The sequence below is a fragment of the Perognathus longimembris genome, chromosome 11 (assembly GCF_023159225.1).
Source record: "Perognathus longimembris pacificus isolate PPM17 chromosome 11, ASM2315922v1, whole genome shotgun sequence".
NCBI lineage: Eukaryota > Metazoa > Chordata > Mammalia > Rodentia > Heteromyidae > Perognathus > Perognathus longimembris.
In genome coordinates, this window is record NC_063171.1 from 10,132,103 (window position 1) to 10,150,040 (window position 17,938).

General features: G+C 39.9%; 2 protein-coding genes across 3 annotated transcripts in view; both read right to left on the reverse strand.

Moving 5' to 3' along the window:
* Nucleotides 1–14,740, reverse strand: part of Opn3 (opsin 3) — a 29,398-nt gene extending 14,658 nt beyond the window's left edge. The window contains exons 1-2 of one of the 2 annotated variants that reach the window (XM_048358077.1): nucleotides 14,246–14,740; nucleotides 9,624–9,766 (exon numbers count right to left, since the gene is read on the reverse strand). In XM_048358077.1, the coding sequence (XP_048214034.1) occupies nucleotides 9,726–9,766; nucleotides 14,246–14,618 (414 nt within the window). In that variant the 5' untranslated portion in view covers nucleotides 14,619–14,740 and the 3' untranslated portion in view covers nucleotides 9,624–9,725. Of the gene's footprint in view, nucleotides 1–9,623; nucleotides 9,767–14,245 lie in introns of those variants that run through there. The other variant, XM_048358076.1, reaches the window with a different exon arrangement.
* Chml (CHM like Rab escort protein) lies at nucleotides 6,333–9,443 on the reverse strand. Its single transcript, XM_048358072.1, has one exon. It carries the CDS (start codon nucleotides 9,438–9,440, stop codon nucleotides 7,494–7,496), a length of 1,947 nt encoding a protein of 648 aa, XP_048214029.1. The 5' UTR covers nucleotides 9,441–9,443; the 3' UTR covers nucleotides 6,333–7,493.
* Nucleotides 14,741–17,938: the final 3,198 nt, after the last annotated feature.

Consider the following 17,938-nt stretch of genomic DNA (forward strand, 5'->3'; position numbering starts at 1 on the left):
GTTGGTTTACATTTCTGCCCTAAAATACCCTGAAACACTGCTAATTGGAACACATTACTTTTGTTTCAAAAGTGAAAAAAAAGCCAATAATTTAAGGAGTTGAAAGGAGAGTAATGGAGGTGTGAGTTGGATTAGGCATGCATGTACAGAAATATCACAATGAAGATGGGTACGCTGTACCCTTTAGAGACTACATCATCATAAACCTCCAGAAACTTTGAAGTCACTGTTGTCTGGGGATGGAGATGGGGAGAGATGGAGAGTGGGGATCTACAGAAGGGAGCAAAGCAGACTGAGTTCCTATGAAAAGGACCTTGTTGGAAGAACTAGTTACTTGAGGAAAAGGCAGAAGTGGGGAGCACAAACAGGAGAAAAGCAGTCCTTATGACTACTCAAACACTCATTTCCTCTGTCTTAGTCACTCCAAGAGTCTCTCCACCTTGAGGGCTGTGTTGAGTACTGTAGGATACTGAGCAGGTCCTTCTAGGACTCACTATACGTTATAGTGACAACCAATAATGGCTCCAGCCATTGACTAATGGGTGGAACACATCCAATTCTGAGAACTATTGCATTAATGGCAGAATAAGAGAAATTAGCAATAGTATTGATGGGACGTTTGAGAAATTAAATTTACATTATTTGTGAAGAATCTTACTGATTCATTCTAGGTCATCCTGAAACAGGAAATCTGTAATTTCAATCCCTAGTTGCCTAAAAACAAGATCCCAGCATCTTCTTTGGCAGAATAGTTTAAAATTTCTTCTTATATACTACTAGGTAGTAAGCTTTGACATTGTTACAAAAATCTTTTAAGGACAAACTTACAGTGTTAAACTATAAAAGTACAAGAATTGTTTTACCTCTACTGGGTTAGCATACTTGTTTCTAAGCAAAAATGGAATAGAATCTTAAACAGAATTGGAATACTAAAGGGTTTTAATTATATGGCATGTAATAAAATGAACCAGGATGAAACCTTCTGCACTAAGTCTCCAAGTATTTTGATTTCCTTAGAATCTAAAATGCCTAAAAGACTATCTCCTCCTGGATTATAAACAGGCACTATTTACCTGCTACCCTGCACCTCTGAATCCAAATTCATCACTATTTCCTCTCATGTGTACACCTTTATTAAGTAGGTGCTCTGAATGCAATAAAGATAAAATGTTTAGCAATAAGCAACTGCCAAAATCACAAGACAACAGCAGAAGGTAAACTTTAAAGAAATGAGGCTCTTGACATCAACACAAAAAGATTTCAGATGTGAGCTTAAATGAGCAACTCATCTTTTAACCTTACTTTTCTTTAGATTTTATAGTTTTAATTTACAGGAGGAAAATGCTTCTTAAAATTCTTGAAGCCAGCATTTTAAAAACACTGATTTATGCATTATTAACTCTTATGTAGAATAATGGTAACTGTTTGGAGATGGGAGCAAAATGCAATAGTAGCATTTTTTATCAGAGGATCTAAATACTAGCTCTTTCTTACCTTAGGTTGGTAAGGACCTCATCAGAGTTGTCAGAAGAAAACACTCTATGTATGACGTAGCAGAACTGATGTCACAATATGTATGTCATAGTCAAATTGAGTTCAGCCACTCACTGCACTGTTCAGACATTATAGAAAACTGGAGTTGCCATGCCCCCTGCTGTTGAAATGTGAATACATTCAATTTTTGATTAAAGTATCAAGATAATGCCTGTTTAGAATTAAGGTCAAAGCAGCAGCTACTTCAAGGTCAACAGGAACATGACTTCCTCTTGGTCTAGAAAGAGGAAGTAAATAAGCACAGCTCTAAACAGAATTTCTTTGTATTGAAGTTTTTATTACCTCTCATTTAGTTTCCGTTGTACTTCTTAAGTGCTCATTGCTTTGGGATTTTTAGACAAAATCTCTTCTCTCTCTTCTTTGCCCCTTTCTCAGATAGGACAGTTTCTAACAGTATCTACTTGAATGTTACCTGAAGTAGACTTTAGAAGTGTTAACCAACCCACCTTTTAACCTTTAAGAAGCTTGTATCCAACTGTGTTAGGAAAAAAGTTTCAGAACCCATGAAATATCACACATAACCCTTGTTATGTCACATGTCAGAGGTTTCTTGCTAAGGAGAGGACAGTATTGGTAGTTCCAATTCAAGTGTGATAGGTGGCTCCTTAAGGTAAAGGATGCCTTACCTTAAAGTAAGCCTTCTAACACACTCAGGTTCAGAAAACTTGTCCTGTCATCTTTTTTTTTTTTTTTTTTGGCCAGTCCTGGGCCTTGGACTCAGGGCCTGAGCACTGTCCCTGGCTTCTTCCCGCTCAAGGCTAGCACTCCGCCACTTGAGCCACAGCGCCGCTTCTGGCCGTTTTCTGTATATGTGGTGCTGGGGAATCGAACGTAGGGCCTCGTGTATCCGAGGCAGGCACTCTTGCCACTAGGCTATATCCCCAGCCCCTGTCCTGTCATCTTAATATCTGTGTTCTCTATATTTTTGTGTATGTGTGCATGTGCACACGCACGTGCATGCAAGTAGGCTTGATCTCAGGTCCTTGAGCTCTTGCTTGTCTATTTCTCTCAATGCTGGCATGTTACCATTTGAGCCACACCGCCACATCCAACTTTTTTCCCTCTAGTTAATTGGGGCTAAGACCCTCATAAACATTTCTGCTCAGGATGGCTTAAAAAATGATCTTCAGATCTCAGCCTCTTCAATAGCCAGAATTACAGGCACGAGCCACCAGTGCAAGCTGTTTCTAATGGTTAGTTTGATGCCATGCCAACTGCTGTCTGCTGAATTAAGTTGCCTTGACTTGGATCTCTTAGGCTGATGGGAAGGAGTCTGCCTGCATCCTCACTCAGACCTGCCCAGGCCAGGGCCTGGTCACCTTTTAGTCATACCTTCAATGACCTGGGCGTCAAGATTCCGTCATGTGGCTGGCGTGTGACCCTAAAAGTTGAGGCCACACCTCAGCTAGTATGAAATGTCTTCATGCTGACATGTGGAATCCTTTACTACTTTTGGTTATTATTCCTTTATGTTAGGAAATGAGAAAAGAGAGGTCGGATGGTATAAACTTCCTGCTACAATGTTTTGGAAATTTTGTGACTTTAACACTTACAAATTTTTTTTTTGAAAGGAGAATTTTACAAGTTTCCAAAATACCAATAATTTTCTCACCATTTCAGCAGACCATTTTGACAATTAATCTTTTATTTTTTTGTGCATATCAGTACTTTACAGAAAAAAAGAATCCTTTATGTTAAAGTGTAATCATGTCTTCTGATGCCTTTTAATATAGACCTACTATGTTACAGAAATAGAATAAGTAAACAGTAAGTTGTCCTGTAATTAACATTTTTAAATTATTAAACATTTTTGCATACAGCTTTGTATACACATATATATTAAGATCATTTAGTGGCTATGTGACACTGTGTGATAGCAAGAGCAACACACCAAAATGTATCTACTTCTCCAATAGGATTTTTAAAACTGTATAAGGATGATACTGCTAGAAACATCTGTGCACAAGTAGCATTTTTCTTTTAAAATTTCCTACTCAAATTGACTCAGTATGTCTCTCAAGACGTTATAGAGCCCATAATAGCTTTCTAAGCAGTTCGTTAAAGTGACTGCTAGCATGCAATGCTAATGGTATAAGCCACATGCAAATTTAAATTATGTGCTTAATAGCACAAACTAGATAGATCAGTAATTTCAATTTATACTTTAATATTAATTGAATCATTATTTGTATGTTCTCATTGTCACCTAACTTTATAAATCTGCTTACTAAAGAGTATAAAACCTTAAGGATTTTTAAGTGTTATGCAATGCAAATGTTTCTTCCCCATTTTTTCTTATGTAGGATATAGCTCTCATTTTCTTTTAGTTGATCTACCCTGTCAGTGTTTATCATTTTCAGAGCTCCCTTTCATTGCTATGAAGTTCCTTTGTACCATTATGAACATAAATACTTTTACTTTTATACTTAACATTTGGTGTACTCAGAAGAAACTGCATTCTATATTATCGTAATTCCATAAGGATCTATCTAGGATTTTTTTTTCTTCTTCTGAGTTGGTTATGGGGCTTGAACTCAGAGCCTGGGCACTGTCCCTGAGATTTACTCAAGGATAATTTTGCCACTTTGAGCCACAGTACCACTTCACTGGAGATTAAAGACTTACAGACTTTCCTGCCCTAGCTGGCTCTGAACCACACTCTCAGCCAGGATTATAGGCATGAGTCACAAGCATTCAGCTACCTAGTTGGGTTTTTTGTTGTTTTTGTTTTGCCAGTCCTGGGGCTTGAACTTAGAACCTGGTACTATACCTGAGTACTTCTGCCCCAAGACTCTAATACTATTACCACTGGAGCTACAGTTCCACTTTGAAAACAAGAGTCTTACAGACTTCCTTGCCTAGGCTGGCTTTGAACTGTGATCCTCAGATCTCAGCCTCCTGAAGAGCTAGGATTACAGGTGTGACCCACCAGCACCTAGAGCAAGCTATTTCTTTATTAAATAGCTCTTTCCAAATGGCTTATTGGTCTACAACTGACTACTTAGCTGCACAGAACTTAGAAAGGTTGCTTAATAGCATGCTTTAAGGACTTAAAGGAGCAACATTCATAACTTTTCTATTAAACTAAAAATGTCTGCCTCTTTACTTTCCTAGATTATCTCAACTCATTATCAAGTTACATAAAGCATCCAATCGGAACGATAAATTGCATTGTAACAAATTGTATACCGATGCCACATTACAGTTCTATGTGTTTCACACACTAACTTTAAGCTTCACAATAATTATTACATATTGCTTGTTTTACAGATGGTGGAATGGTAGCCAGGGTGGATTATCAAAGTATGAGTGACCTGAGTTGTCCCTGTTCACTGCCTTCCATTATACCAGGATATCTCATATGAATTGCTCATATTTTTAAATGTTCCAGTAAGGAACGTTATATTGGTCTCATCTCCAACTTGTTATTCTGTACTTATTTTCAGTAATAGATGAAGTTCCTTAGTTTTGAAAAGCAAGAAAATTTGGCATACCCTAATACTTTTTCCCATCATATTTGGCTATATTATCTTTTTAATTTTTATATTGCTTATGTTATACAGGCAGGGGATTGTTTCATCTCTATGCACATTAGTGTATATTCCAGGTAATTTCTACCCTCACACTCCCTGTACCCTGCCTTTTAAGAAAGAGCATTGCTAGCACGCTTCCTTGTTGTTTTCATAATTGCGACTAGTCTATTTTGATCATATTCAATCTTTATTTTCCTCTCAGGTGCACACCTCTCTTTAGTCCCCACCTTCCTACAGAGTCTATTTCTCTTCCCTCCAATTCCCCTACTGATTATCTGTCTTGGGTGAATTTCTCTATGTTGCTCTGCTATAAACTTGAGATGTGTTAGTTATCTTTTTCCATTCTCCCTTCTCCACCTGAGTAGTTTCTTAGCTTGATTTACAGTCTGTTTTAACAGAGTAATTATGTATATGGATATTTATACATATGTATATGCCCATGAGTATGAATGTCTTTTAGGTCTATCTTCCACATAAGTGAAAGCATTTATTTTGTTTTTGAAACTTGGCTTGTCTCAGTAAGATGCCCTTAAGTTACATCTGTTTTCCTGAAACTGATTATTTCATTTTTCTTTATGTCTGTGTAACATTTCATGACTTATTTATTCATTCATCTGTTCTTGGGCACCTTTACCTCTAGGCTGATTCCATTATTTGACTAATGTTGACTGTATCACCTTTTGTAACTTTCTCTATGTACCTCTTCTCAATTTATTGTGAGTAATCTATGATAATGAAAAACTTTAGGTTTGAGTTACCTTTACCACCCCTCTTTTGTCTCTCCCCCTCTCTTGCCTTCTCCTTTCTTTCTTGTGGTATTGGGAATTGAATCCATGGCCTTACGAGGCAAATGTTCTACCACTTGAATTATGCTCCTTGGACCACCCATTTATTTTATTTCTGAGACAGGATCTTGCTACTTTTTCAGGGCTGGTCTTGAACTTAAGATCCTCTTGCCTCTACTTCATGAATACCTGAGATTACAGGCATGTGCTACTATGCCTCACTAATTTTTCTTGTTTCATGTCATTACAATTCTGTATGTCATTTCAAGCATTTCTGTTATTTTGATGGATTTAAATTTTAAAATCGACCTTGTAACATTACTTATTTTAAAAAAACAAGGATACTGATTCTTGACTTTTCTATTTTTTGTTATGCTGCCATGTTCTTAAATGTCTTGTTTCATTTTCCTGAAAAATAATTGTTTTGATGAACAAGAGTATACTGGAAACATATTTCATCCTAAAATTTTTATGACACATGATTCAGATTATAAGATGTTAACAAAGAGCATTATTTTGCTAAAATGGCCAAATTCTGCTTCAAGAGATGCACAGTCCTAAAATGGTATTTGGTTTCAGTTAATCTTATTCTCACATTTCTCTGATTCACAAAGCTGCAAAACCTTGTGTCTACCCATCTTCCACAGCAGCTCTAGATCCTAATTGTCACCGATGCTTTTTCCTCCTTTTGCAGAATCTACACTCTTAAATCTTACACTAAATAGTGGAAGATCAAGGGTTTAGGGAATCATGAAAGTAAGACAAGATGCCAATGTTGGTTCCTCCACATAGCAAACTCTAAGAAAATTATTGGTAATTGTGTTTTGAAAGTCTATGCTGTAATGCTTCCCTGAAATAATCTATTTTGGCCTCAGTTATCTGTTGGAAGCTTTTTTTAGATGTCAGGCAGGACTCTGAAGAACTAATCTTATCCCATAGATTTTCTTTGCAATTTTTCTTTCCAAAAATGAGCTCTTCAGTTCTAAATAATGCTGTTTTTATAAAGATGAAGGCTATCTTGATAGCACTACCTCACTAGTTCAGTCAAGAGAATGATATCACTTGCAAAATGTAACATCAGACCTTCAAAAAGAATAAAGGATGATGCAAAGCTAACCATTCCACAATTAGACAACTGTATTTTGTCATACTGGCACTTGTATTAGTTGCTATTCTTACTACCAAGTCTACTTATTTGTATTATATATAAAAAGCTTACATAATTTACTATTTGTGTATGTGTTTCACAATTCAAACAAGTGGTAGAAATTGTAGCTGCAAAGGTAAATGAAGTATGCTTTTGACATTTATTGTTCTACAGATAAAATCTGAACTTCGGTAGCAGGTACAATTTTACCTTCCCTTTACCTGAAATGTTTACATGAAACTCTTACACATATACTCCATAGTAAAAGTCTCGATCATGGAGCCAATGCTGAAACAAAGTTCAAAAGCCAGTTACTGATAAATTAATTAAGACATACAGTGTCCACTGTCTCAAAGATAGCTAAGGGCATCTGCAGGGCATTTCTTATATAGTTAGCTGTAACTACTCATATGGAAGCTGTCCAAGTGAGAATATTCAATGCCAAGATGAAGAAAATTTCCAATTTTCACTTTTCTAATTTTGAGGGTGTTGTCCTGGGTTTTCTAGGCTTTTGCTTTCCTCAAGGTCTCCTACCTTGGCCATTGCTCTATTATCAGTTCCTGAAGCATCTGATTGCTTATCATCACCATCAAAGATAATGTCTTCTGGATTTGGAGGAGGAGGGCAGAACTCTTCACTTGGAAATATCTCCTGGAATAGTGTTTCTGCTTGCTTGACTGCATGCTCATTCCCCAGACCACAATCAGGCCCAGAGCAGACATAAACATTGGAAGGTAAGCCATGATATGCGCTTCTGCTGACCCCTGAGGAATCTCTCATATTAAAATAAAGAGCCCACAAGAGTCTTGGTTTTCTGGGTCCTTCCTCATCTGCTTCTGTTTCAGCAAAAGAGGAAAATAATTTCTTCACCACTGGCTCCAGGTCTTCCCTTGCCGTTTTTAAAGACGAAGAGGTCAGATGTACTAGATAGGTATCTTTCATGCATGTCATGGTGGATGAACACAATTCCGTGACCCGAACAGAACAAGCTCCTGGCTCTTCTGGCGGCACTATCAAGATGGAAATCTGCTGATCTGAATCTGTCTGCAGAATAGATTGATCTGTAATGAGCACTGCCCTTGATATCTGCTTGTATTGCACATTGGGGCACATTTCCCTAGAAAGGTAACTGTCCTCCACAATAAAATACTCAGCATTTACCCTCTGACCAAAGTGATCTATAACTGCTTTACATCTTCTAGATCCTTTGTCGACTACAAGGCATTTTATTTTATGCCGAAGACAATAGATTCCACCAAAAACTGCACACATCCTGCAGAAACACTGGGGTATTTCTCCTTGGCCATACAAAGGAAATAAAAAGGGAGTGTTTCCATACCGCCCAAGACATTGAAGGAAGTTTTTTGTTGCTTTAAGGCCATCAAATGTAGTGCAAGAAGATTCTGATATCATCGCAATTGAGTGTAGTACAAAATGCTGAAGGTTAGGAGTTAATTTTTTAGTTTTTAAGTACTCTGAAAATAAACATTGCTGGAAATCTTGGTATTCATCAGGATGCTGCTCGTACTCTAGACAAAATGTAAGGAATTTCATCAGCATCCTCTTTTCAACCATAGTGAGTTCTTTGCTATTAAAGACATCTGCTCTGGAGCAAGGCACCTGTTCTACCTTGCCTTCCCGAAAGGCAAGAATCCGAGTCACATTTTTAAATTCTGCATAACGACTAACATTTGATTTGATTAGAAGATCAATCAATGATCCTTGAGAATACAGCAGCTTTGATACCAAATCAATATTAAATTTCCTGCCTTCTTTAACCATGTGAGGGTAAGTAATCTTATTTCTCTTTTGTTTATCAGCATTGTCTTGAGGTTTGTCTGAAGGTTTGTTTTCACTTTTCTCTTCATCACCACAGTACTTTTCTTTCTCCATCAACTCCTCTACATCAGGTACTTCCAGTGAAATCTCTCCATCACTTTTTTGAGTGTGTTTGGCAGGTATTTTGTAGCTACTAATGGGTGATGAATGCTTTTCTTCAGGTAGGTATGTGTAATCTAGAGGTTTAACTGAGGTACTAGATGTCTCTGAAGAAGGATTTTTCTGCAGGGCATCAATCTCTTGAACACAGTCCTCCTTATCTTGACTTGCATAACAAAATACTTCTGCATGTTGAATAGTTTCATCCTTCTTTCGAAGAGGGATGGCTTCCTCTGTTTCCTTGATCAAGTTTTGCCAAGCAGCAGTCATTTCTTCCTCAGTATCACTGTTTTGTTGAAGTTCTTCCAACCAGGACAGCAATCCAGAAAAGCTAAAACTCGCCCAGTTGCCTCCATAGTAACTTCTTGAGTCAATATGCAGGACCCTCTGTCCACTTCTTGAACATGCAGCTGCAAGGATGGACTCAGGTAATCCTGTCCCTATTATCACTACATCAAACTCTGTGGGAAGCCTGTCAGCCATCCTAGGAGGCAAAGTATCTAGTGACAGCTGCTGCTGAAGAAACACGTATGGATCTAGGCTGAGGGCTCCTCTGAGGTGTGATTATGCTGAAATAAAATCACTCTCCTTGTGGTGTTTCAGTTTATCCTGGAAGTATGCAGGTCCTAGCTATTTAACTGTTACCTTTATAAACATTTTGTAATAAGTCAATTGCAAAGAAACATGATAAAGTACATCTAGTCACATCTGAGAATACTAAAGTGGATGTGTCGTTTTCATTTCTGCATTTCACCTTAGCAGTAAATGTCAAATTGCATTACGTATGCATTTGTGACTGGAACTCTTCTCTGAAAGAAGAAAATTCAAGAAAATAAAATTGTAAACAATGTAAGAGAAAAATAATTTCATGCAACAGCAATTACAATCCACGGGTACGTGGCTTGTTACTTGCACACTAATGTCTATTAAGCCACATCATACTTTCTTACATGTTTTCTATTTCTTGAAAATGAATGAGATATATAACCTCCTCTTGAGGCAATGTGATAATAAAGACATAATTTCCCATAAAACTGAAAATAAAGACAATTATTTTCTTCTAAGAAAAAATTTCAATAAAATTATACACAACAGTGAGCTTCGACAAAAAGAAAGTGTATGCATCAAAAGATTATGACTTATGGAAACATTGTTAGGAATATTTCTGTCACCAAATACAGTCTGCATGATTCCAGAGCAATTAAAAAGACCTTTCCAGCTTATACTCTAAGGATCTTATGATAACTACATAAGATTATTTTGACTGAAACAGATTACCACAAAAGAAGTCCTGCAGTAAAGTATTTAGCATTATAGAAATAAATGGAGGAACAAATGCAGCAATGGTATTCACTGAACACTATGTTGCAAATGAACTAATACAAATTGTGGGTGGGTATGGAGAAAAAAACTGGGAGAAAGTAAGGAAAGGGGTGACACTGTCCAAAAAGAAATGTACTCTTTACCTGACTTATGTTACTGTACATCACCTTTATAATAACAATAAAAAACTTTTACAAAGCAAGCACATAAAATAAGCCTTCTGAGGGGAAATTTATTACTAAATGCTTTTATTTGAATGTATATATGTACATTTCTAAGTTAAAAAAGAACTTTCTGGTTTCATACATTAAAATGTTAACCTAAATAACACCTATTTCTAATATTTGAAGAAGGTAATGTTTGCATTTTGCCAACCTGTGTCTGCAATCATGAATCTCTGTCTCCTAAGAAAAGAGGTCTTTCTAAATGCCCTCTGCCAAAACTATTATGTTACAATTCTTACTTAGAAGGGGCAGTGAGAAAGTTTCTCCTGTTAACTTCTACCATAATGCAGGTTATTTTCTATGTGTAGAAGGTACACTTAATGCTTAGTGTGGCCAGAGGTAGAACAGCCATGGGCCCAGAGGGTATACTCACCTGGCACATATCTCCAGTGCTGGCTTTCCTCCTGTTTATCATTAAAGGTGATAGTTCTCCCAGTAACAGAGCTCTCTGACCTGTAATTTTCACCACCATTAAACATATTGAATCTTACGTAAGAGGACTTATTATTCCATTCAACTAGAACTTAGATGAAACTGACAAGGCAAGGTCAGCTTAACTGAAATGATTACCTAATAGCCCTGACTAGTCAAAGCCTCTGTCTCAATAATAAGAATACCAGGGATTTAACTTATTCTCACCATTTCCTGAGAAGCCAGGATCTGAGCACAGGATGAAATAGTTGCCTAGTCTAATCAGGATGAAATAGTTGGTGTGTGTGTGTGTGTGTGTGTGTGTGTGTGTGTGTGTGTTTGAATTACTTATGTGGCCTTCTCACCTTCTCCTAACAGGGTATGAAGAGGAAGACAGGTAAACCATGATATGTGCTTATTCTTAGCTTACAAGGGGACAGGACTGAGAGTGGGAGGAAGAAACAAGGACATAGGCCATAAGCACTAAGACTAAATAATTTTTAAACCACAGACATTAAAGAAGTTCTCAAAATACAAACCCCATGTATGTTCTCAAAGATCATGAAGCTTAGGTACTCCATAGCGAAAATGAGAAACGAATGGCAGGGAAGATTAAGTAGTTGGGAAAGCCTACACAGTGAGTAAGCTACAGGATTGAGTGGGACCCAATATCTTGTCACTAGACCAGTGTGGTCTTCCCCCTTCTTAGGCACACCTCTCCTACATCTCTGAAACATGCAATCACATTCAGGATTTTTAAGCTTTGCCTGCCTTCTAATTCCATGGTTGGTTCTTGCGAGGGATAACAAGGGAAGCATCCTACACCATAACCCACAAGCACATGCTGGGTAAAGAAATTCTTAACCTTTGCTAAGAATATTTTAAATACTACCAAACCTTACTTTTGATTTGTCCTCCAGGGGGTTAAGCAAATCTCTGATTCCCTAACTCCAGAATGTCTACCTCTAGTATATATATATATATATGTATATATATTTATTTATTATCAAACTGAATTACAGAGAGGTTACAGTTTCATACATTAGGCATTGGATACATTTCTTGTACTGTTTGTTACCGCCTCTCTCATTCCCCCCTCCCCCCTCCCTCTTTCCCTTCCCCAGCCCCATGAGTTGTTCAGTTGTTCAGTTCATGTTCATCAAATAGTTTGTAAGTATTGCTTTTGTAGTTGTTTGTCTTTTTTTACCCTGTGTCTCTCGATTTTGGTATTTCCTTCCAATTTCTTGGTTCTAATTCAAAGCATTAAATGTTCCGATAGCTGGGTAGAATGGTACACAACAGGTAAGCCCAGGTACTTGGGAAGTGGAAATAAGGTAGACAAAGTCTATGTGAAAAGATAATGAGCACCCATTTCAGGTGCAGTGATGTGAGTCTGTCATCCAGGCATGTGGAGGACATAGTTAGGAGGACCATGCACTCAAGGTGGCAAAGACAAAAATGTGATACCTTGTCAAAAAGTAATTAATGAAAAAAAGTGCCAATGGCATAGCTTAAGTGGTAGTGTTTGCTGAGAAAAGCAAGGTGCTGAGTTTAAATCCCAATACTACCAAATAATAATAGTAAAAATAAAGTTCCTATGAAACAAAAAGGGCAACCCTTGGGTACAATACCATCTCACATGAAGAAAACATTTCTGGCAATCTTAGAATATTGCTGGGGGAGGAGGGGGAGAACTTCTAATTGAGTTGGCCCCAGCAAGAAGCTGAAGGAGAATGAAAGGAAAGAGGATAGGAGACACAGAAGGATGGGCCAGCAGACAGAATGAGGTAAAGAAAACCTTAGGTGCTGCTAGTACTTATTAAAACACTGAATACTTCCTTGTTAGGAAACTCATAGTTGACAAAATAGAATTTTCCAGCATAGAAAAAAGGAAATTTCATGAAAAAAAGAACTTTCATACCTGTGGAAAAACATTATTTCCCCCAGTGAACACTACTGATGACACTTTAAGCCTGGGGCTGCAATTACCTTTATTAAAGCTTAGTCCTGCCTAAAATAATTACTGGATATTTTTTAAGCTAACAAAGAATATAATCATATAACCATTTCTATCTCCACCTACCTAACTTTAAGGTCCCTTCCCTAAGTCTCAAATTTTTGGAAAATTTCACAAAAAACTAAAGAAATGCTCAGACTAATGTTTATGGGAGAATAAAACATCACTGAAAAAAGTCAAGCAAGTGAAATCACGACTTCTCTAACATCTTGTTTCCTTCCAAAACAACAACAACAAAAAAACCTCTCTAAGGAACCATGGCATATAACACAAGTTGCTTAAGCAGGAGGTTGGCGAATATATCTGTATGATTTTACAAAGGTCTTGTTCTCCAATACCTGCAAAGAAAAATGCTGTGACCAGTTACTGATGGATTTCAGAGTTTTGAAAAGAAACTAGAAAATCTGTCTTATAAACCTTTATACAAATGAAATTCCCGGGGCATGTAAGTAATTTTGCTCCCAACGTTATAATATCATGTCTTTGATCCCTCAAATTGTCAAGTGGGATAATTTTAGAAGTACTGTAGAAGTATGATAAAGTAGACCCACCAAATTTTACTTGATCTAATGAAATCTACTGGCTGCACAATTAATTATTCCCTAGAGTTGGAATTCTCTGAGCCACCAGTAATGTCAGCTTATATTTCATCGGGAAGAAACATGAGGAAAAGAACAGTAAAATACTTTATGGAGGGGGGGCGGAAATCAGGGAGGAGGTAACAAGTAGAACAAGAAATGTAGTCACTGCCATATCTGCAACCCCTCTGTATCACACTTTGACAACAAAGAAAAAAAATACTTAATAGGGCACAAGTCAGTTTGCACTTGGTAAACGTGAATGAAGAGATCTTACTCTTCAGAGAACATTCAATGGTTTACTAAATAACAGGATAAAAACAAATGCCTGAGGCTGTTACCTTAAACCTCTACCTCTCCTTTCAGGAAACAATAGGTCAATTCAATCTCTTCTAGTTCCTTACTCCAACTTCCAGGAGTTGATCACTTTTTACCCCTGGCATTTCTCGGTTTCTTTCCCGTGGAGTGAGATGCCCTGGTTGAGGGGCAAACCGGGAAACCTAGAGGAGAGGGGCTCGTCCTGGCCGGGTGCCGACGATAAGGCAGATTAGGGGAAGGGTGGAGGATGGGGCCCTGGGCGACACCGGTCCGAGAACCAGGGCGGGAGGGTCCGTAGGGAAGCGGAGCGGCTGCCGGAGGGGGCCAGGGTCCCGGCTGCGAATCCCTTCCCTCGTCCCACCCTGAGGAGGGAAGTTTGTCGCGGGGCGTTGCTTCCCGCCCCCCCGGCCGACTCACCGAAGAGGCTGCGGCTAAACCCGTCCCACACGCAGCCCACGGCGTCCCACACCCAGCCGCTCCTCAGGCAGGACACGAAGGTAAAGGCGACTCCGAACAGGGACTCCAGCAGGTCACCCAGGCTGAGGTTGACCAGGAAGAGGTGGGTGGGAGAGCGGAGCCGCGGGAACTTGTAGTACAGGACCAGTACCAGCAGGTTGTTGCCGACGCCAAGCAACCCGGTGGAGCCCAGCAGCAGCGCCAGACGCTCGTAGGCGCCCGCGCTGAAGAGAGGCGCGGGGCTCAGGGTCCCCGCCGGCGCCGGACCCGCGGAGCTGGCGGCTCCGTCGTCCACCCAGTACTCCTGGCCGCCGCTGCGGTTCCCCGAGTACATGGCCCGGCGCCCGCGCGCTCGGCCCCAGAAGGTTCAGCTGCACGAGCGGCCCACCGCACACAAGTCACAGGGTGCGGCGCGGACACGGCGAGCAGCTCTGGCCATGGTGCGGAAGGATTCGACGCGGGACCGCCAAACCGCCTTCCCCGCCCATCTCGCGCCCCACGCCCTCCCGGGACGCCCCGTAGCCCCGCCGCCCCGCCCCTCTCCGCAGGCACGTCACGCCCAACCCAGCACGCACTGGTAGCCCCGCTCCTCCGCAGGTGCGTCACAGCTCTCATTCGTAGCCCCTCCCCTCTCTGTAGGCAGTCAAGGCTCTCCAGCGCGCTCTGGTAGCTCCGCCCTTTTCCGCGAGCCCGTCACGCTTCCCAGTATGCACTCGTGGCTTCCTCCCCTCTCTGCAGGCGCGTCACAGCTCTCCCCTGCCCAGTCTTGTAGTCCCTCCTCTCCTCTCTGTGCATCACAGCCCTCCCTGCTCCCCAGCCCCCGACCCCGCCGCTCGCGAAGCCCGCTTCATCCTTGCCCTATCGTGGTTCCTGCATGCATGTAGGGACAAGTCCCAAGGATAAGCTTAAAGAGAGGCAAATCAACCTCAGTGGTTCATCACAGTTCATCTCGCAGCATCCAGCTTGAAGACATCATATTCATTCATCTTTTCAGTCATTCTACCTTCATTCATAAATATTTATGAGTGCCTGGGCTTACCAAGTGCTGGTGGGAGGGTTGGATGAAGTATCCCACATAAGCCTCTCCACTTCCTGGGGAGCTTTAATCACACCCACTGGGCCTCCTATACTCAATATAAACGAAAGTAATCATAATATTGGAGGGCTTGGGAAATGGTATTAGCTACCCTTGCAAACAGAGAAATGGTAGATAAATAGGCCAAAACTGAAAGGCAGGCCCAAGGTCTTTTACAATAATGTGTATTGTAATGGTACAACGTAGGAGCCTACCATCCTCAAAGTTCCAGGGTAAGAAAGTAAAAGTCACTAGATGGGAACCAAGGTTAAGTCCTTGACTGGCTGGACCCGAAGTCCTTACTGTCCTGCTATAAAATGTGTCAAAATTCTGTTCTGGTGCCCAGAACTCTTCTTGAAGTCCTCTTGAAGTCCTCTGGAGGTGACCGCCAGTGCTCCCAAATCTCCAACCTAAATCTGGCAGGTATAGGGAGGTAGATGCTATATTTAGAACAGCACACATTCCCACAGAGACTTTTCCCTAGTAACAATACAAATATAGTACAAGTTAAATATAGATTGTGAACGTGATCACAATCCAAGTGCTACTTTTTCCTCTGTCCCTGCACACACAATACATACAAGGCTGCACAGGAGGTGGTGGTCCTGAGCCATACTAACACACTGTCCTGGGCACTGGTGACTAGCATGGATTTGGTGGAAACTAAAAGATGGATCCAAAATGACTAGTTTCAGTGAGTCCCTTCCCCTTTCCAAGTTCCCTGGAGAGAAAATCTAAGCACCTCCATAACATTGAACATTAACCACATCATGCATATATATGTATATGGAGATTATTCATAGAAGGAATGAAATTCTAGAACACACTTCAACTTGGTTGAACTTAAAAAACACTGTGCTATTTGAAGTAAACCATGCACAAAATCTAAATATTACATGATTCTATTTATATGAGGTGTCTAAAACAGTCAAATTCCTGCAGCCAGAGTGTGGTATGGCATTTACCATGGGCTGAGGATGGAAAGGAGAAACAGAGACTTGTTTAATGGGTGCAGACTTTTTTGTTGTTGTTATTTTAACCAGTCTTGGAGCTTGAATTTGCAGCCTGGGCACTGTCCCTGTGCTTCTTTTGCTCAAGGCTAGCACTCTACCACTTGCGCCACAGCACTACTTCTGTTTTTTGTTTTTTTTCTGTTTATGTGATACTGAGGACTCAAACCCAGGGATTCATGCATGCCAGGCAAGCACTCTACCACTAAGCCACATTCCTACCCAGGGTATAGATCTTCTTTAAGGGAGGAAGCAAAAGTTCTAGAAATATTGTGAATGTCTTAATGTCATTGAATTGTGCACTTGAAATGGTTCAAATGGAAATCTTTTTCATCACAATTCAAAAAGAAAACAACAATAATAACAACTGATATGACCAGTTTGTAGACCAAGCTACACTCAGTATACTGCAAGCAAAAAGCAACATTAGTCTGTTTTCCCCACTATTCAGTTTGGATGCTTTCTTTCCACTTTTTCTAGTCCTTTGATTAAAATTTTGCAGATCTGAAACTTTCTTAGTCACCTCTAGTAAGTAGAAATCCAGAACGTTGTAATACTGAAACATTAAAAGCCATGCAAAACTCCCTTGTCCACTTGTCAAAATAGAGTCCACTTCAGGCTAGAGAACCTAGAGGATGGACATTGTCCTACTTCCTCCATCCACTGCCTGTATATGTTTGTTGCTCCTGTATCCTGTAGGATAGCCAACAAAAATCTGTCTTGATTAGCAAAGCTGTCATCTGATGGAAGTGACCTGTGCTAGATCAGATTTTAAATTCTGTACTTTTGTCTTTTATGATGAGTCACACATTCTCTAGAAAAGCTAATATCCATAAGATTGTTGTTCCACATCCTTAACAGTGGTGTTAATGGTTTATCCACTGGTTGCTTGTGCCTAGAATTTCCAAAACAAAGCAGTCAGTTGCTGGTAGAGTAGGCCATCTTCAACATGACACTGTCTGGATCCTCTGCTGAGTCTAGCATCTGCTTCTTTGGAAACATGTATTTGTGTGTGTCCTCACCAAATCCCTTAGGTAGGCTTCTGTTGTTTTCTGCCCAGATGGACTCCCTAGGATAGAAGGAAGGAACTGAAAGTCATGGCCCTTGAAGAGTTTATTAAGGATTCTTTAGTTCCCACTGAACTTGTTGCCTTGGTTTAACTAGTTTAGAGCTGATAATTGGCAAATGCATGCAGAACTGCTTCCCAGGGCCTTCTGATATCCTTTCACGTGGGTTATCCTTTAGATTCAGGAATTCTTCAAGTTTTTAGTTTTGTGAGGTTACTCCTAAGACAGTTCATTTTACTGCTGCCTATACTAGTGCATTATTACAAGTCATCTCAATGTTCTCAAAAGATCCTTTACAAAGTATGAATTTGTACCTACCATCTTCCTTTCTTCCCTGTTTCTTTTACCAACCATTCCACAGAAATGGCTCTTGTCAAGGTCACTAATTCACATCCCAATGGTTAATTTTCAGTACTCACTGTACTCTCAGAAATATTTGGCATAATTGACTGCTTCACACTTCCATTCCTCACTGTAAGTATTTCCGTATGTAGTTCTAAAA

Bases quoted from the DNA above. Each gene is read 5' to 3' on its own strand.
- Chml (XM_048358072.1), bottom strand. From the start codon at position 9,440: ATGGCTGACAGGCTTCCCACAGAGTTTGATGTAGTGATAATAGGGACA.